The 26,666-nt window shown below is 44.0% G+C and overlaps 1 protein-coding gene across 7 annotated transcripts in view; it reads left to right on the top strand.

Annotated features, from left to right (window-relative positions):
- Positions 1-6,366, top strand: part of RBM47 (RNA binding motif protein 47) — a 166,750-nt gene extending 160,384 nt beyond the window's left edge. For all 7 annotated transcript variants that reach the window (XM_032632126.1, XM_032632131.1, XM_032632129.1 and 4 more), the window contains one exon: positions 3,610-6,366. In XM_032632126.1, coding sequence (XP_032488017.1) covers positions 3,610-3,843 — 234 coding nt within the window. In that variant the 3' untranslated portion in view covers positions 3,844-6,366. The remainder of the gene's footprint in view (positions 1-3,609) is intronic.
- The last annotated feature ends 20,300 nt before the right edge of the window (positions 6,367-26,666 follow it).

Genomic DNA, 26,666 nt, shown 5'->3' with positions numbered 1-26,666 from the left:
GTGTTCCCTGCATTGGCAGGCGGACTCTCAACCACTGTGCCACCAGGGAAGCCCTGAGCCCCAGTCTTGACTGCACTATTCAGAAAGGGTCAGGCCATGTGAAGTTTATCTATCAATATATCGTCAAGTATTCTTTAACTGCAAAAAGCCAAAAAAAAAAAGGAATAGGTTGGAAATGACTCACAAAGTAGTTATTCCTGTGGCCTGACTATAAATATATACAGTAACCTACAGGCATTACTTTGTGGAATTTTGCTAATAATTTCTAATTCCTCTTTACTAAGAAACTCGTGAACTTTGGTCTTTGCTGCATGGTCACAGTTCTGGTGGACCCCAAGTTCCAGGCTTCATGATCACATTCTGGAATGCAGACTGTTTCTATCTTACGTCAGTCTGCACTGGATGCTGCTGTGGGGTCTTTACACGAAGTTGTGGTTTGGGAATTTGTTCAGTGTGCTGTCATTAGCAGTTGATTCCTGTGGAGATTGTTTCCTTCTCCAGTATATTCTGCAGAATGCCAGGAGCTACTTCCTTTGTAACGTGGGAATGGCTTCTTTGAGTGTGTGTGGCCCTGCCACTCTCCCTCAGGTCTAAGTACTCTGTATCCTGCCTCGAGTTCATTGACCTGGGTTCTCTGACGTGTTCAGTCCTCTGCCGCCTCTGTGTTCTCTGCCAAATTGCAGCAGAGGGAGGAGCTTTTTTTTTTTTAATATTTATTCATTTATTTATTTGGTTGCACTGGATCTTAGTTGCGGCTGGCGGGCTCCTTAGTTGTGGCATGCAAACTCTTAGTTGCAGCGTGCATGTGGGATCTAGTTCCCCGACCAGGGATCAAACCCAGGCCCCCTGCCCTGGGAGCGCAGAATCCTAACCACTGTGCCACCAGGGAAGTTCCCAAGGAGCATTTTAAGCTCCACGGATCAGTAAATAGAAAACTTTTTGGAGTAGAGCAACACTGGAAATCAGTTCCCAGCATGGCTTCCAGAACCTTCTTGGGGAACACCTTCGATCTTCCTCCTCTGTTTTGCAGGTGCTCAGGGATGTTCCTGTTTAGCCATTTTATATCCAAAGTTTCATATAGCCTTTGCAAGCAATTTAAAAAAAAACTTGCAGGTATAGACGATCATTTTTTCACGTTGATTTCTCAAAGTGTTCTCAGTCTTCACAACAAGTCGGTGGTACAGATAGAGCAAAGATAACCATTCGTTTTTTGAGAGGAGCAAAATTTGAGGCCTTTTTCTCTCCCCCTCCCCAACTCCCTATGCTCAGCCCAACCCCATTGCGCTCACCTGAGCCCAGGTGTTGGGCTGCAGTGTAGCACATGGAAAGGTTTTTCTCACATGTCACCTTCCCTGTGATTCCTTCCCTTTGTGCATTTGTCATTAAAGAGATGTCCACACATTTGGAAAAGATGGCTTGCTGTCTTGCTGTAAACCACAGTCTTCCCAGTTCTGAAGATTGTCTGCCTGGTCGTAAAGCGTTTCTAATAAGATATTCATTGTGACTGCAAGGCTAAACGCACAGGCTCCAGAGTCACACATCCCCTTGCTTAAGAGCCATGTCACCGGGACTTCCCTGGTGATGAAGTGGTTAGGATTGCCGTGGAGCAACTAAGCCCAGGCACCACAACTACTAAGCCTGCACACTAGAGCCCACGAGCCACAACTGCTGAGCCCGTGAGCCACAACTACCGAAACCTGCGTGCCTAGAGCCCGTGCTCTGCAGCAAGAGAAGCCACCGCAATGAGAAGCCTGCACACCGCAATGAAGAGTAGCCCCCACTCACCGCAACTAGAGGAAGCCCGCGCGCAGCAACAAAGACCTAACGCAGCCAAAAATAAACAAAAAATAAATTTATAAATAAAATGAAATAGGTAAAAAAATATTTTTCAAAGAAAAACAACATCATACAAATAAGGCACTTAGAATAGTGCCTAGCAGACTGTAATCTCTGTTATTGTTCTCATTTAGTATAATTATTATTTCGGTTACAGTTGAAAGAAATGACTCTTAGGTTATGAAGTTCCTTTGCACATAATTTTGTGACTCTGATTTGCAGGTATTGTAGAGGAATGATAAGTAATTCCTTTATAAAAATCCAGGAAGAAGTAATTTTTTAAAACCTAATTCTCCATTTCACATATCCTGAATTGTTTATTTTAAAGATACATTAAGACAAGGAGACCACAGCAGCATGTACTAGAGGGCATTCTATGAAACATAAGGTGCACCAGATGTTTCGTTAAATGTGTGTTTTATTTTACCAAACATCTATCTACTTTTCCATAAAGCAGCTCAGAGAACGAGCTCCATAGCAAACACTTCGGGAAGTACGGAACCAGTCTTCCCTGCATACTCCTATTTGTTCTGAAAACATAGTATGTTACACTTTCAAATGGAGGGAAGGAAGCAGCAGGGACTTTCAGAGCCAGCATGGCATCTGCAGTGAGGCAGCTTCAGTTAGCTTGTCTTTCCCCACTTCCTCCTCATGTGGAAGCCCCACCTTATTCTTCAGAACCCAGCTCAAACGTCTCCACTTCTGAGATGCTTTCTCTGGCTCCTCAAGTTAGTTGGCTCCTTCTCGAAGCTTCTACAGCAATTTGTTTATATAGTGGTGTCATATCTTAGGTGGGAGACGGTTGAAGAGATCACATTTGCTGAAAATCGTGTCTGGTCACAATCTTTTTAGGTCACAGCTTAAGAAGCTGACCCTTTGGAGATCTGTGTACTTTGTTCCGTAAAGTGGTCACAGACTATGCTTCTTTCTCTCCGTTCTTGAAACATCATGTTTCTTCAGTTAAGTATGAGTTCAGGCAGCTGGCATGTAGTTCAGGAAAAATATTTCTTCTTAGTTACAGTGAGATCAACTGAGTAAAGGGTAGACCTCAACTCCCATCTCTAGCTCACTCTGGGGCATAGGCTGATTGTGTGGAATGGTGGGCAGAAGATTCCAGAGCATTGGAACTTTCCCAGAGCATTCCAATTCCATCAGTGTCACCAGCTGAATTCGAATGAGCCTTGAGGATGCAACTTCACCTTACTTTAATGGCTCCTGCCTCACTCCCTTACAGTTACTGTTTGTCTACCCCTCTGCCTTTCTGCCCTGAGAATGGCAACTTTTGTTTTGTTTTGTTTTTCAATAAATTTATTTATTTATTTTTGGCTGCGTTGGGTCTTCGTTGCTGCGTGCGGGCTTTCTCTAGTTGTGGCGAGCGGGGGGCTACTCTTCATTGCGGTGCGTGGGCTTCTCATTGCAGTGGCTTCTCTTGTTGTGGAGCATAGGCTCTAGGCGCCTGGGCTTCAGTAGTTGCGGCACGTGGGCTCAGCAGTTGTGGCTCGCCATCTCTAGAGTGCAGGCTCAGTAGTTGTGGCGCACGGGCTTAGTTGCTCTGCGGCATGTGGGATCTTCCCAGACCAGGGCTCGAACCCGAGTCCCCTGCATTGGCCGGCGGATTCTTAACCACTGCACCACCAGGGAAGCCCAAGAATGGCAACTTTTGTTTCTCTGTTTCTCCTCCAGACTCCTGGGAGTTGAATGAATCAATGAATGAATGGGTAAGTAAGTAGCTACACATGTTCAGTAAGGATTCTTTCTCTCCCTCCTCCTTAGGGCCGCCCAATAACCCCAGTGTACACGGTGGCTCCGAACGTTCAGAGAATTCCCGCTGCCGGGATCTACGGGGCCAGTTATGTGCCATTTGCTGCTCCGACCACAGCTACGATTGCCACGCTGCAGAAGAACGCAGCGGCCGCCGTCTACAGCGGGTACGCAGGCTACATACCTCAGGCCTTCCCCGCCGCTGCTATCCAGGTGCCCATCCACGACGTCTACCAGACCTACTGAGATCCACCCACCACGATCACTGAAGGAACACTTTACTATTTATGAAGAAAGACCGTGTTGGGTTAGCACACACGAAACCTGAACGTGAAGAATGTTATCAGATACCATACTGGAATATTTTATATACATGAAGTTTTCACTAGTTTTTTTAAGACTGTTTTCAATTTAGCAGACCTGTGTTTGTACATTTCTAAGAGGCTTGCAATGGTTTGTGCCTTAAACACCATCTCTTAAAAATTTGTATGCTGTAGTACATTTGTATAGAGGTTTTCGTTTTTGTATTTTTAAGGATATATTTTCAGTATGAAGGTTATTTTCTTAACTTCTGCACTCCAGAGATTTCTATTTTGTAGTACCTTCAATAGTAAATATATCAACTATATATTAAAAAGCACACGTGAGCAGCTAGGGAACTATTTTGAAAAATATATTCAATATTTAAAGATACAAACAATAGTGCTTTAAAAATACTACATAAAACGTTATTTTAAAAGTTATACTGGAAAGTGCAATTTTAAAATGAGTGAAACCTCTATTTCTGCTGGAATTAAAAGTTGACGGGTGTTACTATGTGTTATCCATGACGGTTCTGTTTTTTAAACACTCGACCTCTCCTTAAGCCAACATTGAAAGACTTGTCACACTTCTGAGTCCAAACACTGGAAAGCTCTCTCACCTGCCACCATCACCCTGGGTCCCTGTTCCTTCTCCAAGTGCCTTTGCTCTTAGATAGGTTCTCTCCCCACCCACTGGCCACCCTGTCCCCCTGTTCCCAGACCCACCTTCGTGTTTGGCAAGTCTAGGACAAATGCATTACTCTGACAGAGAAAACATTGATGACTTTTATACTTCTTTTTGTTGGGGTTTTTTGTTATGGGTTTTTGGTTTTTTGGGGGCGTTTGGTTTGGTTGGGAGGTATTTTCAATAGCAGAGTATGTGTAAGCACAAGATTTTAATAGTTTGCATAAGACATCTTTGCATAGCTATTTAATTGTCCAATATACAACTTTCATTCCTTTCCTAATGCTTTTATTTTATTATATTTGTTTTGAAGTATAAGTTTGTAGAGACAGAGAATGTTATTGTAGACAAGACCCTGAAAGACTCTTGTCGGCAGATACGCTTCTAGTTGCCTTACCATGTTTCATGGGAAATGTCTGTGGTTGTCACGGTGTCGGAAATACTGTTTCTTGAACAGGGCCTCCCTCCGTTGCCGTGCAGGTGGCAGGTGAACTGAATTGGGGCATGCACAGCCAGGAGGAGGAGGAGAGACCTGCAGGAGTAACAGATAGTTTGTAAATATCTCCTAATCCTTGTTTTTAGCTGTTCTATGTTGCAGAAGTTCATGGTACCTAGTTGAATGCAAAGTGAAACCATTTTATTTCAATGTTATTGAACAGTTTTGTTTTAGTAGGAAGTAAATGTATTGTTGCAGTGTTTTGTGCCTGGTTAAAGGCCTTTGTTTAGCAGAGTGAATGTAAAATACAGTAAACTGTTAAGATTGTCATCTACTTTAGGAAATACACCAACTTGGAATATTTTGTTTTAAAGGTTCTATCAAGGAAGTGAGGTGTGCAATAGATGGCACGGCCACAGTTGTGTGTTTATGTCATATTGGAGATTCCATCAAACCTTCTACTCACTGAATTTTGCTGATGGCTGCATTCTTATTGTGGATTAATAATAGGATAGTGCCCTTAGCAAATGTATTAGTTTTGTTTTACATTTTAAATTAAGAGATTCCCAAATGCCCTCTTCTCCCTCATCTTAGGGTGGGTTGAATTCTTTATATATAAGCAATATTTATTTAACTGTTCTATAAAATTATTGAGTGCCTGCGAAGGCCTTTAAACATTCCTAACCTTCCTTTCCATCGTTCTTAAATGACATAAAGTAATTGTGCAATGTTCCTGATTCTGTACCCAGCAAACTGCATCCAAACTCAAATCTGTTGTAATGAGTAATCCAACAAAATGCAGTCTGGATTAGATCCCCATCCTTTGACTTTATGTGAAAGGAGTACTCTCCTACTCTCCTTCCAGTGAAGGATTCATTATCACAGAGGTTCACTGGATGAGACTGACCCAGGGGTCTTACTGTATTTTACATGTGCCTGTAAATTATTTGCAAAAAAGAAAAAGGAAAAAAATGGTGTCTTAACATGGCAACTACCAAACTACCTTAAAAATAAACGTTGCTGACATAGCCCGTTAAGGATCAGTGAGCCTCCTACCTACCTATGGTCTGTCTGTTCCTGTTGTTTGAAAAAACATTTCACATATGTACACTACTGAGGTAAGTTTGTAACTTGAAATGTGAACTTTTTTTAGGGTTAAGAACAAACTATATAAATGTTTAAAAAAAAACAAACTTTGGAGTTCTCTGTTTTCAAACATGCTAGCAGTTTAGTTGTTATCTTTAGTTGCATTGTATTTGAAAAGCTTTTAAGTTTATTTAGATCTTGCTTCATTTACAATACATTCTTAGGATGTATGTAGTAAATAAAGCTTTCTTTAAAGCAATTTCAAGACCTTATTTTAAATTGTGTTTTTCTTTATACACATTTTTTTTTCTAACAAAATTAGAATAACCCTTACAGCATAGAAGGAACTAATTCATTATTTTCAGCTGGAGAAAAATCATATCTTTGATTTGGAATTACTAATGAAGATGAGGCACATAGTAAAAATTGTAAATTATCAGTGTCTTCAAACGTGTGCCCAGGTGGTAGAAAGTTGAGCACTCATCTACTACTCGGCACCTGGATTAGAATGGGATGTGGCAAAGCCTGTCACTGTTCTTGGCACTGGTTTGTTTATGATCCCAAGAGCATTACACTCAGAAATCTACATGGAGGCAGTTGATGAGACCTCGAGTTGTTTGGTGGTCTCATGAAAGTGCTGGGGTGACCTAATGTTGGTCACCGCATTGGAAACCAAAGCCCTCTGTTTCACCTTTTTCACAGCACCCAGCAAGATTAGCAGGGTACTGCCTTTTTCTCTAGAGATCATCACTAACTTCAGGTAGGATCCATCAGCAAAGCCAATCAAGTGATTCAAGGGAAACTGGTAGGTTGTCAATGGAATTCTAAAAACTGCCCCACGTGGCTTTGCCGTTGATTAAGAATTTTACCTTCTTAGTCTTGAGCAGCCTGGGTCATGGCCTCCCGACCCACATTTCTTAGAATTCTAACTTCCTGCTTCCTCTTAAAAGGAAAAAAGGCTCTTTCAGAGGCAGAAGAGGCCAGGGAACTTCCCAAGATGACAGATCATTAGCCAGTGTTTTCAAGGGGAACAAGATCTGCTGACTCCTTCTTGTTCTAGGAGAAGAGTACAGATACTTTTCAAGTTGCAGAATCAGAGTTTGATTGCTCTTGTCAGAAAAAGAATTAACAGTCTTACAAAATGCATATTACACCTCTACTAGATGCTGCCCTGCCCGGCTTTGTTCTAGGAGCTGCGGTGACTACAGCATCAACAAAACCAACAAAACCTTGCACACATAGAGCCTACATTCCAGTGGGAGAACACGGACAAAATAAGCAGGTAAATAGTGTGTTGGGTGGGGATAAAAGCTTTGCTTGGGTGATTCATTAGGCTTTTGGCTTCCATTGCCACAGGACCTCACAAGAACTCAGTGAAGTATGCAGAGCAGATATGTGACCGGCCAAGGTCCCACAGCTGGTAGGAACCAGGGCAGAAATCTGTGCTCAGACTCCAAGTCCCAGATACTTTCGAACAGCAAACACACTGACCCTGGACATGGACAGATTCGGTAGTGCCAACAACCGACTTCACGGTCAACAAAAAGAAAAGGAAAGCTTTTCTCCAAGTGTAGTTTCTTTTCTGTTGGTTGGCTTTTAGTGTGTTTTCAAATGCAGCCTCTTTCCTTGGGGGGATGGGAACTGAAGGAAGAATGGCTGAAATGCCTACTTTCAGCCTGGAAGACACAGCACTAGGTGAGCTGCTAAAATTGTCTGGTAGATTTAAGGAATTCGATCTACAGTGCCGTATCGAGGATTATGGAGAGGGCTAAACAACTATTGTTAAGAAGTCAACTGTACCCTTCTGCTTCTTCACTAGGATAGATGCCCCAATTTGTTTTTAATTCCAAAAATATCTGTCAAGACAACATGCATAAGCACTTATTTAGTTGGAAGTCAAAACAGCTAGAAAACAAAGTTCTAATTTTTCTTTTCTCACGAAGGGTAATCCTATGGACAGTCCAACATTTTAGTGGGTGCTGTGACATGGCCTACACTGTGCTGGGTATATTTTGTTAACTATAATTGATTCTACTGGCTTGCCAGGCCCTGTTTTAAGGGCATTAGGGTAGTTGACTATTTTCAAGAGATGTGTATAGTATATTACATGATATTGGGTTGGCCATAAAGTTCATTCAGGGTTTTCCATAAGATGGTATAGAAAACCCGAACGAACTTTTTGGCCAGCCCAACATTATAAAGTCTTTTGGGCAACCTTTATATCAGAGTTGGGTTTTTTCAAAAAACAAAATGTGACATTTTGGCATGGCTATTTTGACGAAATCACATTTGGCACAATGACCCTAAAAAAAAATTATATCTTCATCTTAAAAAAAAATTACTGATAGGATAACAGATGTATTCACTTTATCCTTTGCCCAACCATTTCCTTGACACACTCTCCATCTCTCTGACCATCCAAGGTCAAGGACAGGAGTAGGTTTAAATACAGAATGAAACTCAGGAGATGAGTTTTGCTTCAGTTCCAAGTTCTAAGCTACCAGATTGGATACAGCCTTTCTTCTCTTTCTCATTAGTTTTCCCTCTCTAGGTGCCCAGTATTCCTCTGTTTCCTAACTCCTCACACCAAAATGTAATTGCCTAAATACTTGTCAAGCACTGTGGCCTGGTAGAACAGGCTGGGCTTGCAGTTGGGATGCCTAGGGGCTGAACCTCCAGCTTTGCTATTTACCAGCTGTGTGACCTTGGAAAAGACGCCTTGCCTCTCTGAGCACCAGTCTCTTAATTGGTAAAACAGAGATAATAATCCTGACCTCATAAGGTTATTGGGAAAATCAGATGAGTTAACGAATCTTTAAAAAGCCTGGTATGTCAAAGACAAAGTTATCTCCTTTCTCTTCCTCTTTATAAACTGTAGTGTGAATGCATCCCCACTGTATTCTCATTTAAGCCTTTCCATTTGGCACCTTTTTATGCTCTTGTTCACCCATTTTTTTCAATAAACATTTGTTGAATTCCAGCTATGTGCCAGAACAGTATGAGGCACTGGAGAGACAATGATCAACAAAATCGACCCCCTCTGCCCTCCAGAAACTCCCCGGCGTGATAAGGCAGTGTTGCAAGGGCTATGAAATGGGAGGCGCACCCAGGCCTGGGCAAGGGGTTAAGAAGACTTTGGGGAGGAAGTGGCATCTAAGCAAAGAAGGACAGGATGAGTAGGAGGAAGGGCAGATGAGCAGGGAGAAGTGGGAACAGGAAATGCCCAGGCCAAGAAGAAAAAGCGTGGTATAGTCAAGTACCTGAAAGAAGTTCAGTGTGGCAACCTCAAAAAAGGAGGAGAAAGGGTGTGGAGTGGGGAAACACAACCTTTGTTCCCTCCAACACTAAACATGATTGATAGGCCCATATTAACCGTGGAAGGAAGAGATTTGGCCTGCATAACAAGGAAGTAGGAAGAACCCTAAATCATGCCAATTTAGGACTTTGAGTTTCTTTTAGAAAATGGGGGTGCCCCACATTTATCTAAACTGAGAGGCTGAGGGCTTGTCTAGCAATCAACTGATGATGCATCTGAGCACTCCCCTAGCAGGCAACTGCCTCTCTCCGGCCTTCCTGGCCCCAGGTGATGCCCACCAACACTGATCTTTCTATGGGAGAGTTTGTAGGGGCAGCCAAGGCTCTTAGGGTTCCCACCCCTTCCTTCTTTAGATCCAGGTTCCACCTTCTGGGGACTTCCATCCTTCCTCTCTGGAGTCTTACAGCAGATACAAGCATCGGCCAAGCTGTCCCCACTCTCCCTCGCCACAAGAATGCAGCCTTCTCAGCAAAGGTGATGGAGGCCCATAGTCCTCCAGATGACTGTGAGGGTAGAGGAGGGTCCCACGTAAAATCTCCAGACACGCACTGGCTTCCTCAACAGGGTTATATATCCTGTGACTCCATTCCACACAGTCATACCCACAATCAAAAGCAACACCAAACCTTGCATTTGCAAGAAATATGACCTTTCCTGAGCTAATTTTTAGCCAACCTTCTTTCTTGGCTTGTTCTACTTTGTTTGGCAAAAATCTTTAATGATTAACCAAACACGAGGCTTAAATAGGCCTTAGTCATTCTGAGGCAGGTAAGACAAGTTGCTGGAGCCCAATTGTTTCTGAGATGACCTTGCTGGGGGCGCTGGGTCAAGACATTTTGAGCTCATGGTACCATGATAACATTGGGTCATGCCAGTAGCATTCTGCTGGGATTTTTCCTCTCCTTTCTCAAGACTTTTATTCCAAAATGTGGTGGCAGCAGGGAATGGTATTTCTGTCAGCTTCACCCCCATCCCAATTCAAATATGGCCACCGACACTTTCTCAGTCATACAAAGTCGTATACAAACTCAGCTTCCCAACAGGCACCTAATCTCCCCTTTCCATATAAGATGCTCTCCTAAGAGGAGAAATTCTGGAAATGCAACTGAGCATTTGAGCATTTATAGAAAGAAGCATTCTGAACATGAGACAATAGCAAAAATTACCTATTTAGCATAATTTCCTAACCCCTAAGTACAAATATCTAAACCATCGAGTGCCCAGTCAAAGCCTGCCCTCTGTGAGTATTTCTCTTTCTTGTTTGCCATTTTCCTTGTGTTTGGGAATAAAGTTAAAGCCTTAGAGGGTGATCACTCAGCCGGAGAGAAAAGGAATTGTTGACAGTAACTTACTGTATGTCAAGTAGTTTACATGGATTTTTTAAAAACTTTATTAAAAAATAACATAGATGCAGAATTATGCACATATCGTATATACAGCTTGATAAATTTTCACAAACTGAGCACCTCCATGTAACCAGCATCCAGATGAAACATATGACCAGCATGCCAGACGCTTCCCCTATGGCCCTTTCTAGTTGCTACCTCCTCACCAAGAAGTCACCATTCTGACTTCTAACAGTGTAGATTAGTATTGCCTGGGTCATTTTTTCATACCTGAGATAGCTACTACTATTATCCCCATTTTACAGATAAAAAGCAAGCAGGCGTAGGGAGATTCAATAACTTCCCCAAGACCATACAGCTGTTAAGTAAAAGAGTCTGAATCTGGGCTTCCCTGGTGGCGCAGTGGTTGAGAGTCCGCCTGCCGATGCAGGGGACATGGGTTCGTGCCCCGGTCCGGGAAGATCCCACATGCCGCGGAGCAGCTGGGCTCGTGAGCCGTGGCCGCTGCGCCTGCGCGTCCGGAGCCTGTGCTCCGCGGCGGGAGAGGCTGCGGCAGTGAGAAGCCCGCATACCGCAAAAAAAAAAAAAAAAAAAAAAAAAAAAAAAAAAGAAAGATTTGAAGAGTCTGAATCTGAACCTGGCTCGTCTAACTCCAGGGCTGGGGATGCGGTAGGGAAGTGTAATGAGAATTCATCCATTTTGCAAGGACCTAAAGTCACTTGTTTATTCTAGAAGCTACAGTGATCTCCTAACTGAGTCACCTGACCACAAAGGTCATTGGAAAAGAGAGATTAAAAATCAGCACGTATGGCAGAACATGGGGCACAAAACCTTCTGGAGCCCCCAGGCCCCGTAGGATTACCTTTCTACGTTCATTTTTCCCTGGTGGCTTCCAAACTTGCACCTTAACATTCCCTGTTATCAAACTTCACTCTCAGTGAGGGAAGGAAAGAACCAATTCCCACTGAGGTAGGTAACACATTTTCACTAAGGGCAGATCCCTTGTTCAATAAACTGAGGAGCAAAGTTCTAATTTTGGAATTTAAGGCCACACCCAGTTAAATACAGAGATTAACTCCAAGGGTCCGGAGGTCCTCCGCCTGCCCATGACACGGTACCACAAAGGCAGCCCGGTCGAGGGAGCTCGGCGTAGGAATTCTGAGTTGCTGGGGGCCAAAGAATTAGACCCCTGCAGAGTCCATTGAACAAGGCTAAGGAGCAGCGTCCCAGATATGAGACAAACTCAATAAAATTCTGGAAAGACATTCCAGTCAAGGAATTTCCTTTATTCTAAAACACTACTCATAATTTTAGCTTATTTTCGAACAGCATTTCGCAGTCCACAGAAGGCTTTCTTCAGGCCTATATCATCTGAGCCTCACGACAGTCTGTAAGATAGTTATGAAAGACATTCTTCTTTCCTCCTCCTCTTTCATTCATTTATTACGAAATGTTTTTTGAGCATCTACTGTGTGCCAGGCTTTGTGGTGGAGCCTAAAAATACAGTGGTGAGCATGATCTCCATTTTATCAAGGAAGAAATTGAGGCTTAAAGAGGATAAATGACTTGCCCAAGATCACAAGTATACTCTAAATTAAATAATATGGTGTGACCTTTCACCCTGCACCAGACTTTTAAATTCAGGGTCTCATTAAATCCTCACAGCAACTCTATGAGGCAGTTCCTATTATTTTACCTTCCACTTTACAAATAAAGTAACTGAAGGTCAGAGAGGTTATATGACTGCCCAAGCTCTCACAGCTGTGTAGGTGGAAGGGCCAGCATTCAGATCCTCATTGGTCTGACTCCAGAAATGAGAACTTAAGTATTACCTTGTAGATTCAACCGCCGATGATATCACTGACCCATCTGGGCCCTAAATAGAACTCATGAGAGTTTTGACTCTGATGCGAATAGTAGGGTAATTACGAGCTCTGTGGTTCTGTGGGAGGCCGTACAATGACTTGGTTGGCTCAGCATAAGCCCTGCTTCTTGGGTTAAACAGGGCTTAACCCAAGGCTGTGCATCTCTTACAGAACAGCCTTTTCACCCCAATGTTAAATATATCCATTCAAACAGAACTAGAAATAAAGTCCTTGAAATCTGAAGTTTTAAAAAACATGCCACAAACTAATAAAGATGTACTGTATAGCACAGGGAACTCTCTACTCAATACACTGCCATGACCTATATGGAAAAAGAATCTAAAAAAAGAGTGGATATATGTATATGTATATTGATTCACTTTGCTGTACACCTGAAACTAACACAACATTGTAAATCAACTATACACCAATAAAAAATTTTTTTAAAAGGATAAATAAAAAGCACGCACGATAGCTTGATGCCTTAAATACACCCTGCCCTGAGTAGAGCTGGATATGCCAGAGATGGAAGGGAGATTAACCACTGAAGGCTTCACTTCCACTTTTCAGAATGCTCCCCCCTAGTAACCTGAGTGTTTCTATGCCTTCCTTTCCCCCAGAGTTAGTCCCATCATGGGCAATCACTCAAGGAGTGTCTGGCTCCTTGTGTTTTGAGGATCCAGAAAGTAGAGACAGTGCCCCACTTTCTCTGTGGAGCACCAGTAGCATCTAGAACCATGTGGCGACCTAGAACATTGGTGCTGGCAGCCTCCACATGGGCCTCCCTGCCTCCATTCTTGCTGCCCTCCGCTTGTGCTCAACGTTTATAGCCAGTGATCTTCCTAAAATCAAATCTGAATGCCACTCACATCAAAAATCTTCAGCAGTTGGGCTTCCCTGGTGGCGCAGTGGTTGAGAGTCCGCCTGCCGATGCAAGGAACACGGGTTCGTGCCCCGGTCCGGCAGGATCCCACGTGCCGCGGAGCGGCTGGGTCCGCGAGCCATGGCCGCTGGGCCTGCGCGTCCGGAGCCTGTGCTCCGCGACGGGAGAGGCCACAGCAGTGAGAGGCCCGCGTACCGCAAAAAAAAAAAAAAAAACATCTTCTGCAGCATCCCACTGCTGACGGTACAAAGTTCAGACACCAGCTTAAAACATAACGGGCCCTTTATAATCGGGCCTCTGTGTCTCTCTAGCATTATCTCCTGCTGACTGCACGTGGGCAGAACTGATACTCAGATAGTATGTACCACCAGTATCCCTGTGATTAACCAGAGCCTGTGCTGGTTACTGAAGATTCTATGTTCCTTTCACCTGGTTACCATTTTCTCCAATTACAGACCCGACCTCATTTTATTGTGCTTCACTTTATTGAGCTTTGCAGATACTGTGCTTTTTTTTTACAAATTGGAGGTTTGTGGCAATACTGTATGGAGCAAGTCTATCAGTGTCATTTTTCCAATAGCATTATTTTTAAATTAAGGTATGTAGATTGTTTGTTTAGACTTAATGCTATTGGAGACTTAACAGACTACAGTGTAGTGTAAACATAACTCTTATGTGCATTGGGAAAACAAAAAAATTCGTGTGACTTGTTTCATTGTGATATCTTTGTTACTGCGGTGGCCTGAAACTACAGTATCTCTGAGGTGAGCCTGCATACCAAACCATCTGCAGCTCCTGTAAGAAGGTTCTGTCCCTCTAGTAGTGTCCACCCAACAAACTTCCACTCATTTATCAAACATTTATTGAGCACCTCATATACTAAGTATTGTGCTAGGCATTCAGGGTAGGGACTCCAGCTCTCAAGAAAATACTGGTCTAGTGGGAAAACAGAAAAGTTAAGAGATAGTTATAAAATAGCAGGAGAAGTGTTTGGACAGAGAGAAACTTCAGTGTTTGAAGAGAGCAGAGAAGGGGCACTTAACCCAGACTCAGGGTTTAGGGAGGTTTTCCTGGAGAGGGGAGATTTCTGCTGGGGTTCTGAAGGCTGAGAAGGGACAGAAGGAATCTTGAAAAAGTAAACGATGAATCTGTTAATAGTACAAAAGAAGTAAAGCCTAAAATTAGAGTTGAGGGGACTCCCCTGGTGGTCCAGTGGTTAAGAATCCGCCTTCCAATGCAGGGGCGCAGGTTCAATTCCTGGTCGGAGAACTAAGATCCTACATGCCGCGGGGCAACTAGCCTTTGTGCCACTACTGAGCTCACGTGCCTCAACTAGAGAGAAGCCTGCGTGCCGCAACTAAGACCCAAAACAGCCAAAAATAAATAAAATAAATAATAAAAAAAAGAGAGGTGAGGCTAGTGATGTGAGGTTGAGGTGTGTGTGTGTGTGTGTGTTGCGGACCATTCAGGTGTGAGATTCCATCCTGACCACAGTGGGGAACCAATAATTGATTTTCTTCAGGGAAGTGACTTGATTAGAATTGCATGTTAGAGAGAATGTTCTGGCCAGAGCATAGAGAGCAAGCTGGAAGGGAAGGATGAAAGGAAGGGAGACCAGTTAGGAGTCTGTTGCAGGAAACAGATGAGAGATGGTAGTGGGCTGGAATAAGGCACTAGCAAAGGGGTTAGAGATGGAATGGGCTCAAGAGGTGTTAACTAAAAGTCAATAAACACTGGTGACTTGTTAAAGATGGGGCAAAAGGAAATGAAGACTAACTCCCAAGTATCTTCCCTGGGTAACTGGGTGGCTAAAGATGCAGTTTTACATAGCTAACATGATATAGCACTGTTCTGTGCACTTTACATGAATTGACCAGTTTAATCCTGTTAACAACTCCATGAGATTATACCTTTTTCTTTTTTTTTTTTTTTTTTGCGGTACGAGGGCCTCTCACTGCTGTGGCCTCTCCCGCCGCGGAGCACAGGACCCGGACGCGCAGGCTCAGCGGCCATGGCCCACGGGCTCAGCCACTCCGCGGCATGTGGGATCCTCCCAGACCAGGGCACGAACCCGCGTCCCCTGCATCGGCAGGCGGACTCTCAACCACTGCGCCACCAGGGAAGCCCAGATTATACCATTTTTATTCCATTTTAAAGCCAAGGAACCTGAGGCACAGAGAGGTTAATTAAGTTGTCCAAGGTCACACAACTAGTAAGCGACAGAATCAGGATTTAGACTCAAGCAGTCTGAGAACACAATTCACATTCTTAACCAGTACCACTGGATTGCAATTTACTGAAAGGAAAAGTATGGAAGGAGTAGCAGATTTGGTTGAGCACATGACAAGCCCAGCTTAGGACACGTTGAGCTTCAGATGCCTGTAGAGGATCCAGGTAAAGTCCAGAAGGTATTTGGATATATGGAGATGGGCTAAAACTATGAGTTTATAAAGTATGACCCTTTATAATCTAATATTACTTCTGGCATTTTTCAATGGGTGTATTTTTCATTTACCTTAAATCATGGTGTCCCTAGGGCATTCGTGGCTATGCAATTTCCTCTTCCTCTTGGGAGGGAGCCTAAAGTAGACAAGTTCCCCTCTGTTCTTCCCTCTCCCATGCCCTCCCAAACCCAGTTTTGCCTGTGACCAGGGGGTGGGTAATTCTACTGAATTTTGGGGCTCAGTTGGCAGGCGCATTTGGCTTTCATGCCAGGCTAAGTCCTCCAACATCCTCCAATCTCCTCCATCAGTAATAAACATGGTACCCACATCTCCATTTTTTAAATTGATGGTAAAATTAACATAATATTCACCATTTTATTTGGAAGTAGACAATTCAGTGGCTTTTATTACTTTCACAGTGTTGGGTATACTGGGTAACTATCACCACTATATAATTCCAGAACATTTTCATCACTGCCACCCACCCCCCCAAAAAAAAAACCCTTACCCATTAAGCAGTCACTCCCCATACCCTCTCACTCCAGTCCTTGGCAACAACTGATCTGCTTTCTGTCGCTATGGACTTGCCTATTCTGGACATTTCCTATCAATGAAATCACATAGGGCTTCCCTGGTCGTGCAGTGGTTAACAATCCGCCTGCCAATGCAGGGGACATGGGTTTGACCCCATCCGGGAAGATCCCACATGCCTCGGAGCAACTAAGCCTGTGCACCACAACTACTGAGCCTGCGCTCTTGAGCCCATGAGCCACAACTACTGAGTCCATGTGCCACAACTACTGAGTCCATGTGCCACAACTACTGAAGCCCACGTACCTAGAGCCCGTGCTCCACAACAAGAGAAACCATGGAAATGAGAAGCCCGCGCACCGCAACCAAGAGTAGCCCCTGCTCGATGCAACTAAAAAGAAAGCCCGCGCGCAGCAACGAAGGCCCAATGCAGCCAAAAATAAATAAAAAAATAAATTTATTAAAAAAATGAAATCATATAACATGTGGCCATTTATGACTGGCTTTTTTCCCTCTTGGCCTATTTTCAAAATTCACCCATGTTATCACATATATTAGTACTTCATTTCTTTTTATGCCATTGTATGGGCATACCACATTTTATTCATCCATTCAACAGTTGATGGACGTTTGTATCGTTTCTAATGTTTTGGGTATCATGAATAATGCTGCTAGGAATGTTCAAGTTTTTGTTTGAACGCCTATTTTCATTTCTTTTGGGTATGTACCTACCTAGGAGTGCAATCGCTGGGTCATAAGGTAATTCTGTGTTCAACTTTGAAGGAACTGCCAAACTGTTTTGCAAGCAGCACCATCTTACATTCCCACAAGCAGTGTATGAGGGTTCCGATTTCTCCATATTGTTGCCAAGGCTGAGTTTTTTTCCTCTTCTTTTTTTTTTTTCCCAGCCATACCAGGGATCGAACCCACGCCCCCTCTGTGGAAGTGCAGAGTCCCAACCACTGGACTGCCAGGGAAGTCCCTCTTTTTTTTTTTTTTTAAATTCGAGCCATCCTAGTGGGTTTGAAGGGGTATATAGAGTGGTTTTGATTTGCGTTTCCCTAACGACTAATGATGTGAATAATGTTTTTGTGTGTTTATTGGCCACTAGTTAAACTCTTACATCTTTTTTATTGGCCACTTACATAAATTCTTTGGAGAAACATTAAGTCCTTTGCTCATTTTTAATTGGGTTGCCTTTTTGTTGTTGAGTTGTAAAAGTTCTTTAAATATCTTGGATACCAAACCCATGTCAGATACATGATTTGCAAATATTTACTCCCATTATATGGGTTACCTTTTCATATTCTCTTTTTTTTTTAATTAAAAAAAATTTTTTTTGGCCACACAGCATGGCTTGAGGGATCTCAATTCCCCAACCAGGGACTGAACCCAGACCATGACAGTAAAAGTGTTGAATCCTAACCACTAGACCACCAGGGAACTCTCATGCTTTTCATATTCTTGATAGTGTTCTTTGAGGACAAAAGTTTGATGAAGTCAAATTTATCTGTTATTTTTCTTTTATGCTTGTGCTTTTGGTGTCATATCTAAGAATTCATTGCCAAATCCAAAGTCATGAAGATTTTTCCGTTTTTTTCCTAAGACTTTTCTAGTTAAACTCTTACATCTTTGATCCATTGAGTTAATTTATGCTTATGGTGTGAGATAGGGGTCCAACTTAATTCTTCGGATAGTTTGTTGTCCCACACAATTTATTGGATACCTATGATTAACTCATTTTAGCCCCAAGATATAAAGATTTGTTGTCTGTGAGGAGGAGATAACGAGCTAGGGCAGTGGCTTGCTAGTAAATGTTTAACAACTGGCTCTCCGGAAAGAAAAATCCCTGATTTGTAGCCTTTGCCAATTTCCATGGTCCAAGTAGTCCCACCATGGCTGATTTCAAGGTGCTATCACCAAACACCAACTTGGGAAGAGAGTGCGATAGTCCAGCATTATTCGGTATTTCCACCATACAGATAAAACAGGTGCAAATAACCTTAACAGCATAGATAATAGTGGCAAGTTTTAAGTAGTTATCACCTTTGTTTTTACTATATATTATTTATGTTATTATAAGTTTATACACTTTGTTTTTTCAATAATGGCTGTGTTTAACAATTGGCTCACAAAATTCCTGAAAATTAAAGAATCATCTCTCATGAGCTAACACAAGTCAGCTTCATCCTGGGCTACAGGCACACTTTGAGCTAAGGGACACACGTCCTTGCATAGACACGAGAGCATGGCCATGAGGTCAGACAGACCTCTCTCAGACTTTATCCTTATGAGAATTTGGGAAAGTCACTAAATCTCAGTTTCTTCACCAATAAAATGGGATGATAGTATTTCTTTCTCAAGGTCGTTATAAAGATGAGAGGTAAATATACAGAGTCTGAGCCATAAGAGGTGTTCAAAAATCCTAGTTTAATATTATTTTCCATAGCTTTAAGCATAGTATCATTTTGTGTGTGTGTGGAGGGGGTGGAGTTTAAAAGCAAAGACAATTGAGAGTTACCCAGGGTATAACTGGGAGATACCAAGTCCCACACTAGGCATAACATTTGTGTGAAGACACAGATCCAAATAAGTTTCACTTATTATACACTCGTCATGGGCAGAGACTTGGAAATCTTGCCTCTGGGAGTTTGGGAGGAGGGGAAGCAGAGTATCAGGCTCATGGCAACCCTAGAAATTGGGGAATCAGACTGTGATTCTGTGTCTCCCCACAAGGTCTTCCTGGCTCCCCACATATATTCCTGACAGACCGCTCAGGAACTTGACTGTTCTACCCTTTACATTTCAGATGTGTTACCTAAAGGGAGGGAGGCTTTGCCCTGAGCACATCATAGGGATCAGCTTATCAGTCAGCCTGGGGGGCAGAGAGCAGGGCCTCAGACAGATGTCACCTGGGGCAGAGCGGGGAGGACTGGGCAAAGCTCCTGACCTGGAGTAGGGCTTTGCAGGGGGCTGCTGGGACATGAAGGAAGGAAAGAAACCACACCGCAGTGAGAGGGAAGGGTCAAGAAGAGGCACAAAAGCAGTTCTGCCCCACCTCCCAGACCTGCCCACAGACTCCGATTTCACACCACCCCGTGAGAAAGCTAACATCCTCTTTGCTTTTCTGTGTCCTCAGCTGCAAATACCAGGGACACACTTAATCAGGAAGTAAATGCACAGTGGCTGGCACTTGATCCCGTTTGTCAACATTTCACAGCCTCTTTGGAGAGGCCTGTGGAAAGATGAGCTGAAAGGTATAATCCTTTTGCCCTGGGGAGGCCAGGTTCTTTGTTTTTTGCACCCTGGTATACTGGTCACTTATGAAACAGCAGTTGCAAACTGTCGATCATGTTTTAAGCATGGAAAATCCAGCATGCTGACAATCCCACCAAAACAGGTTCTTATTTCAGAGAGCAGTGGCCAAGTGTGTGCTGGGAACCTGGCTTTGTGCTCAACTGGGGGTCCCTGGGCAAGTCACTTGGCTTCTCTAGGCGTCCATATCCTTTCCGTAAATCAGAAATACAGTAACAGTACCTACCCTTGTAAGGCTGTTTTGGGGAGACCTAGCCTAATGCAATGCTTTGCCCGATGATAGCTAATGTAGTAAGTGCTCAATAAATTGGAGCAGCTGGTGTTATTACTACTGCCTGTGTGACCTTGGCAAGTTATTTCATATTTCTGGGTCTCAGTTTCCTCACAAGTTTTTGTCTTGTGGCCCAGATGACCTTGGAGGCGCCTCTGATTCTAGCATTCTATTATTCCCTGACAAACAAGATTCTTTGCCTCGACTCTGGCCCTGTTTATCTAAAGCAAGAGATCAGACCATTTGCTGCTGCTGTTGCAATGCTCAGATAGCAGAGACCTTTGACAGCCCAGAAGGCTTGTTCACCCTTCCCCCTGAATGGAGTTTCAAGGCTCTGGCATAAGTAGCAAACTGATGTGTTTCCCTAACCACAGCATCAGAAGAGGGGGCAGGGTGCTAGGCAGCAGGACCTGGGTGTATTGAAAACAATTGCCCTCGAAATGCTGCCTGGAGGGGAGAATAAACGTGCTCTTGGGCCAAGGTCATGAAAGACACGTCAGCATTTGCTCGGGGACCCAGCACCATCTCCTAGGATTCTACCCCCAAAATAGGTGGTGGCCGAGGCCGGAAGACAGGGCTCCACTTTCAGAAAAAAATTCCCCTCTGGACTCCAGTTGAATGATACAAAGCTTTTCTTTCTGAATGATTATAAAAAAGTGAGAGAGAGAGAGAGGTGGAGAGAGAGGGAGAAATGGATAGATGAAGTCAAACTTTGTATCTCTGGGCTGAAGGGGACGGAAAGATAGGTTGAAGGCCGGTGGCACCCTATTAATGCTCTTAGCCCTGCCTAATATTTCTTTTTTTTTAACTTTTTATTTTATACCTGAGTATAGTTGATTAACAACGTTGTATTCGTTTCAGGTGTACAACAAAGTGATTCAGTTATACGTATACATGCATCTATTCTTTTTCAAATTCTTTTCCTAATTAGGTTGCTACAGAATACTGAGCAGAGTTCCCTGTGCTCTACACTAGGTCCTTGTTCTGCCTAATATTTCCAGTTATCCTAATGTCCTTAGCTCAGGCACATAACGCGACAAGGATTGAGTACCTTGGACACAGAGTAGAGGGAAAGGCTTCTTTTCCTCAGACCCAGGTCCCTAGGGCAGAATGGTAAGGAGTTCAGACTGACGTATTTCCAGAATATCTTGGGTCAACCTCATCTCCATAACGAGGGAAAGAAAAGGGAAAATACCTATGATTATGTACAGAATGCGTTTTTCTACAATCCATGTTTTCTCAGAGCCACCACTTCTTTGGGGCCCTCCCCTGATTTCCATTAATGATTTCCAGATGTCAGCTAAGGAGCTGGTTTCCAGCTGGTAGGAAGTATTGCTCATTAAGAATATTCACAAGACCCCAGGCCTTTAGATGACAAGTCACAGGGCTTCTGTCACCCTCCCAGCTGGAAGATTTCTGCTAAATGACAAATTTCCTGACGTTTTTCCTCACACATCTTGTCCTGTGATCAACTTTCAAGATTACATTTCAGTTTTTTATACTGTCTCTCATTTTGTGCCACTGGTTCCATGCCTCCCTGTCAGTACAAAAGAAGCATCTGTCAGAAAAATGGCTTGAGTGGGTAAGGGCCACCCCCCACCCGGCTGCCATCTTTTTGTGCCTCTGTCGCTCTGTCTCCTGCCTGGACTCAGAAAGGTGAGAGCCGCAAGGTACCTTAGAGATTATGTGTTGTCAGTGAATACCAGCCTGCTCACTGATCCTGCTCACTGATCCATCATGCCATGGCCACATGTTATGCTCAATAATGGCAATATATCTAGCATTATCCTCAGAACAGGAGCATTGACCTGTAGAATGCCCTGCTACTGTAAAAAGTATGCCGGTAATGGGCTCCAGGTGGGGCTCTCTTAAACCACGCGACACTCGCACAATTCTGTTATCCAGGCAAAAACAAAGAAAGGTGAGTGTATTCGTTTGCTAGGGCTGCCATAACAAAAAACCACAAACGGAGTGGCTAAAACAACAGACTTTATTTCTCGCAATTCTGAAGGCTGGAAGTCAATGATCAAGGTGCTGGCTGGTTTGGTTTCTACTGAGGTCTCTCTCCTTGGCTTGCAGACAGCTGCATTCTTGCTGTGTCCTCACATGGTCTTTCTGCTGTGTATGTGCATCCCTGGTGTTTCTTGGTGAGTCCAAATGTTGTCTTCTTATAAAGACACCAGTCGGATCAGATTAGGGCCCTCCCTGAGGCCTCACATTAACTTAATCACCTCTTTAGGGTCCTCTCTCCAAATACAATCACATTCTAAAGAACTGAGGGCTCGGGCTTCAACATATGAATTTGTGGGGACACATTTCAGCCCATAACGTGAGCTTTTCTGCTCTCTGTTGTCACTGACGTGGTGGAAGAGGAAGGAGAGGAGAACACACTCTATCATTTCAGAGGAATATAAACACTCAGGACCTCTCCAGAGGTTAGCAACTAGGACCAAGAAAGTGTAAAAAAGGGAAATCACTGGGCCTGAAATAGAAAAGGCTGATTTCTTTCATTGAAATATAGGGTGGCGGGCTACATATCCTCACCATCAAACTTGGGTGTGCAGAGAAATCGTATTCTCATCTTATTTGTTGTTATTTGCTAGGTAAAGAGGAGAAAGATAACTGAATGCCCAATCCAGCTTAAATCTTAGTCTAAATAATCATTCAACTGGTCCCTTTTGGGTTCCGGCAATGATGCTGGGAAGAAGGCACCTTGGCTTTGTGCAGGCCCTTGGGTGGGTGCTTGGCCCCCATTTCTGATGTCTGCATCTGGCATAGCTCCTGGTCTGGACTCCCCCTCACTTGCCTCCAGCTCCTCTCTTCACCTCAGCTCCTTCTGGAGCTATGGACCCTTCAGAGCTCTGCCCCAGCCTCCTTCTGCTGTGCTGGCGCAGTGGGCCTCATTGCTGGCTCCTGGCTCTCCAGCGGGAATGGAGGGAAGCTTGGGACTGAATCCGGCCCTCTCTCTCTGCCTGACATGCAGCTTGCCTTTTGTACCGTGTTGGACTGCCCAGCCCTGCCACTGTCCCAGAGCAGAGTCTGCTACCAGAGTTCTCTTCTCAGCTTATCCAGCATGCCTTTCATCAGAATATGTAAACTCACCACTTTCCCTCCTAACTCAGCTCTGTTCGTGGCCTCTTCTTCCCATGATGCCCCCGAACGAGAAGAGGCAACTCATTTATTTCCTCTTCCTTATAACTTCCCAGCTCTAACCCAGATATAACGTATAGACTCCTGACTAAAACTCCTAAATCATAAACAGAGTTATCTTCTCTGTACTATGGGAGAAACTCTATGATCTAGACCAACTGGGAGTTTAAGTTATTTGGAAAAATCCTTTCCCTCACTCCAAGCCTAGCGTTCAAGTTATTGTCTTGCTGTGAAATCCTATTTTCAATGTCAGAAACTGAATACTAACTCTCTTTCTCCTTGAATTCCTTCAGGAACCATTCTAATCACTTCTCCGGATAAAAAAGATTCCTCTAGTCAGTAAGGAGAAAGCAAAAAAGAAAAGCACATTAATCCCCCCAATTATAACTCCCATAACAATAGTTTGTTACTTCTTGACATGCAAAGGGCAATTTGCCAAAGCACTTGCTTAATGTTTTTCAAGGAAAGAAAGGAAAAAGAGGGAAAGAAATGAATATTTTGAAGGTCATAACTAATTATCCATGATCTTGACAGGGTAGAACAAGGCATATTTGGTTTCAATTGAAATGGAAACTGCTTTGAGCAGTCTGAGAGAAGCTGAGCACGTAACCATACTTGAGAATTAGAGTAAAAAAGGGTCATTGTGGTAAAGATGAAGAGATGAACTAAATGATCTCTGCAAACTTCTTCTAGATCCCACTCCTGCTCTAACCCCGAGAGGGCCCAGAGATGATGTTGGAGCTATTGTTTCTGGAGTCCAGTGTATACATGTGGCCAGGGGTCCACCCCCAGCATGGTAGGAATATGATAGGGCCGAGAAGTTCTTGGTTCCACAGAGAGTCCGTGACATCCTTCCCAGCAAGGTGGCTGAGGTTCAGTAAACTTCAGGAGACGTGGAGGCTTCCAGGAAGAAGAAAATCAGAAAGGCAGCTGGGATTCCTCTACCCCTGGAGGTGGGGAAGCTGAGAGGACCTTGAGGAGAGTGAACCAAGCCCAACCGAGCGCTGCTTGGTGACTCGATGGGGCTTGGTAGACAGGGCCCCTGAGAAAAAGGTCATATGGCTTCTCGAAGCCTCAGTTTCCTCAAGTGTAGAAAGTGGGTATCGGTGCCGACTGCCTGGGTTTACTGAGAGGGTTACTGGGATAACATAGACCCAGAGCCTAGCACTGGGCCTGGTACAGAGCAAGTTGTCGGCACACGGTGGCTGTTTTTGTGACTGCCATTATTTTTTTATGAAACCTGAAGAAACAATACAGGGACAGCAGAGTAGAAAAACCTGCAAGAGGATCCTCTGGTATATAAAATAAACAAAAGATCTCTTTGTATGGCCTTTTTTCCTCCTTCTGGGTAAAACCAAGGAGCACAGATCCGATTCTAAAGTTGCAGTCCATATTGTCAAAAATGTAACCAGGATCCTCTGGGTGTTTACTGAGAAAATGACAAGGATATTTAACCCCATGCTTAGGGTGAGGGTCACATGCTGAGAGCTCAGCCCCTCTACTGTTCTCTCGTGACCCAGGAAAAGTCAGAGTCCTCAGGCTGAGTGATCTGGGGCAATGTATGCATGACACTGTGTGGGAGGACTCCGGGTTGAGCAAAGAATGGAAAATGCCCCTTTTTACTGTGGCTCCATAACTGGTGTGTTAAAAATGGACAAAAGGGATAGAAATAACGCAGACCAGAATTAAGAGTGGGAGAACCCGGAAAGTCAGGAACCCGAGAAGTGGAGTCGAGAAAAAGAAGACATTGGTGTTAGAACCATCATCACTGTGATTCAGCAGCACAAGAAATCTTTATAGTCACCACCCCCTGGATTTCCCAGAAAAGGAAACTGAGGCTCATATAAAGTCAGATTACTTGCCCAAGTCCACGGTTAACCAATCCGGGTCTCCTGACTTCAATCTATCACTCTTGCCATAGCCAGTGATTAGACAGACGACCCTCAGAGGGAGAAGCCAAGAAGGAAAGAAAAGGTCATTTCAATCCAAGTCCCAAGATCTATGATTGGTTAGCAGGCAACGTGCGGCTTCATGAAAGGAAACTTGACTCCAAGACTTCAGCACGGAGAAGGCCCTGGGGATGGAGGCCCAATGTTAAAAACAACAAGCAGCTGGAGTTGAGCAATGGATGGCAGGACTCCAGGCACTGGAAGGGAGCAAATGCACCTGCTCAGGTACTAAAGCATGACAGGTCTTGGCCAGGCCCAAGCTCAACAGGAGAGAAGGTGGAGGAGGGCAGAGCAAAGGGCTTGGTTGAAAAAACTCACTTTACAACACTAAACAGGATTCCGGCTTATCAGTGGACATTCTATTTTTTCCCCTTGCTGTTTAGTGTCTAAATCCCCCTTCCTAATTTTGAGGAATCCCCCCGCCCCCATTGTGAGAGTCAGAGCCTTCTTCTGGCACCAGCATCTCAAGAGTTAACCAGAGGATGTGAACCCAGCATAACTATGCTGTATGTTCTGAGTGTTAGCCGACACGTGCATAGTACAGAAGCGAAAAGGCGGAAAACCTCGCACTTCTTGTCCTCGCTGCTGAAGGGACCACACAGGGTCTAGGACACCCCCATCCAGGACTCTGAATTGTGCAAAGTCATAGAAACAGTGGTGTTGGATCTGTGGTGGTGGCTGACGTGGCCTAGTATGAAGATCAATGTCCAAGGACTGCGGCCATGGTTGGCAAGGGTGGTGGCGTCCCGGCCACGCTGTGTCTGCTGCTAAGCCTGCCTGATTTCCAAGGCTGCTTCTCCTACCTCCTCCCTTTCATTGACTCATTTCTATCACTGTTGGCCAGCCTCCAACTACAGATACCTGGTTGCCACAGGCCCTGTGCCTCACCTGCCACAGGAGCAGCCAGTGAGTTTTAGAAGGCTAGGACTCAGCTCAGCTGTGAATCTTACAAAGGCAGAAGATGTGAGGACACGATGGATGATTAAAAGGTTCACGGTGGAACACATCCAGCGGAAACACATTTACAAAACTGTCTCTTATACCTGCTCAAACCACTTATCTGATTCTGGGGGAGAGATTTGGCCACGTGGTCCTACCACTGCTGCTCTCCATCGCGGACAGACCCACGTTCAGGCCCGAGGTTTAGAAACTTGCCCAGGATCACACAGGTAGCCAAGGGGCATAATGCTTGGAACCTGTTAGGTTCAACTGGGCCTTGAAATGTCAGGAAGAAAAGAGGGTTTGGTTCTTTCTAAAAAGAGGCCTTAGGTGCTAAAGGTCTGAACTGGATTATACAGTCTGCACCAAGGACTTCCTCGGTTCCATAAACAATGAATCATTGATTGCCGGAGAGAGAGTCCAGAGCTATTTCCTGATTGGAACAAAGAAGACAACCTGTAAGCCACGCTGAGAAAGTTACATAGGCATACTATCTCCCAGCTCTTCCATGCTAAAACAGGAAGAAGGGAGAAACAAAAAATAAGTAAATA

The sequence above is a fragment of the Phocoena sinus genome, chromosome 5 (assembly GCF_008692025.1).
Source record: "Phocoena sinus isolate mPhoSin1 chromosome 5, mPhoSin1.pri, whole genome shotgun sequence".
NCBI lineage: Eukaryota > Metazoa > Chordata > Mammalia > Artiodactyla > Phocoenidae > Phocoena > Phocoena sinus.
The sequence above is the reverse complement of the archived record's forward strand: the minus strand, read 5'-3'. Positions and strand labels throughout refer to the sequence as shown.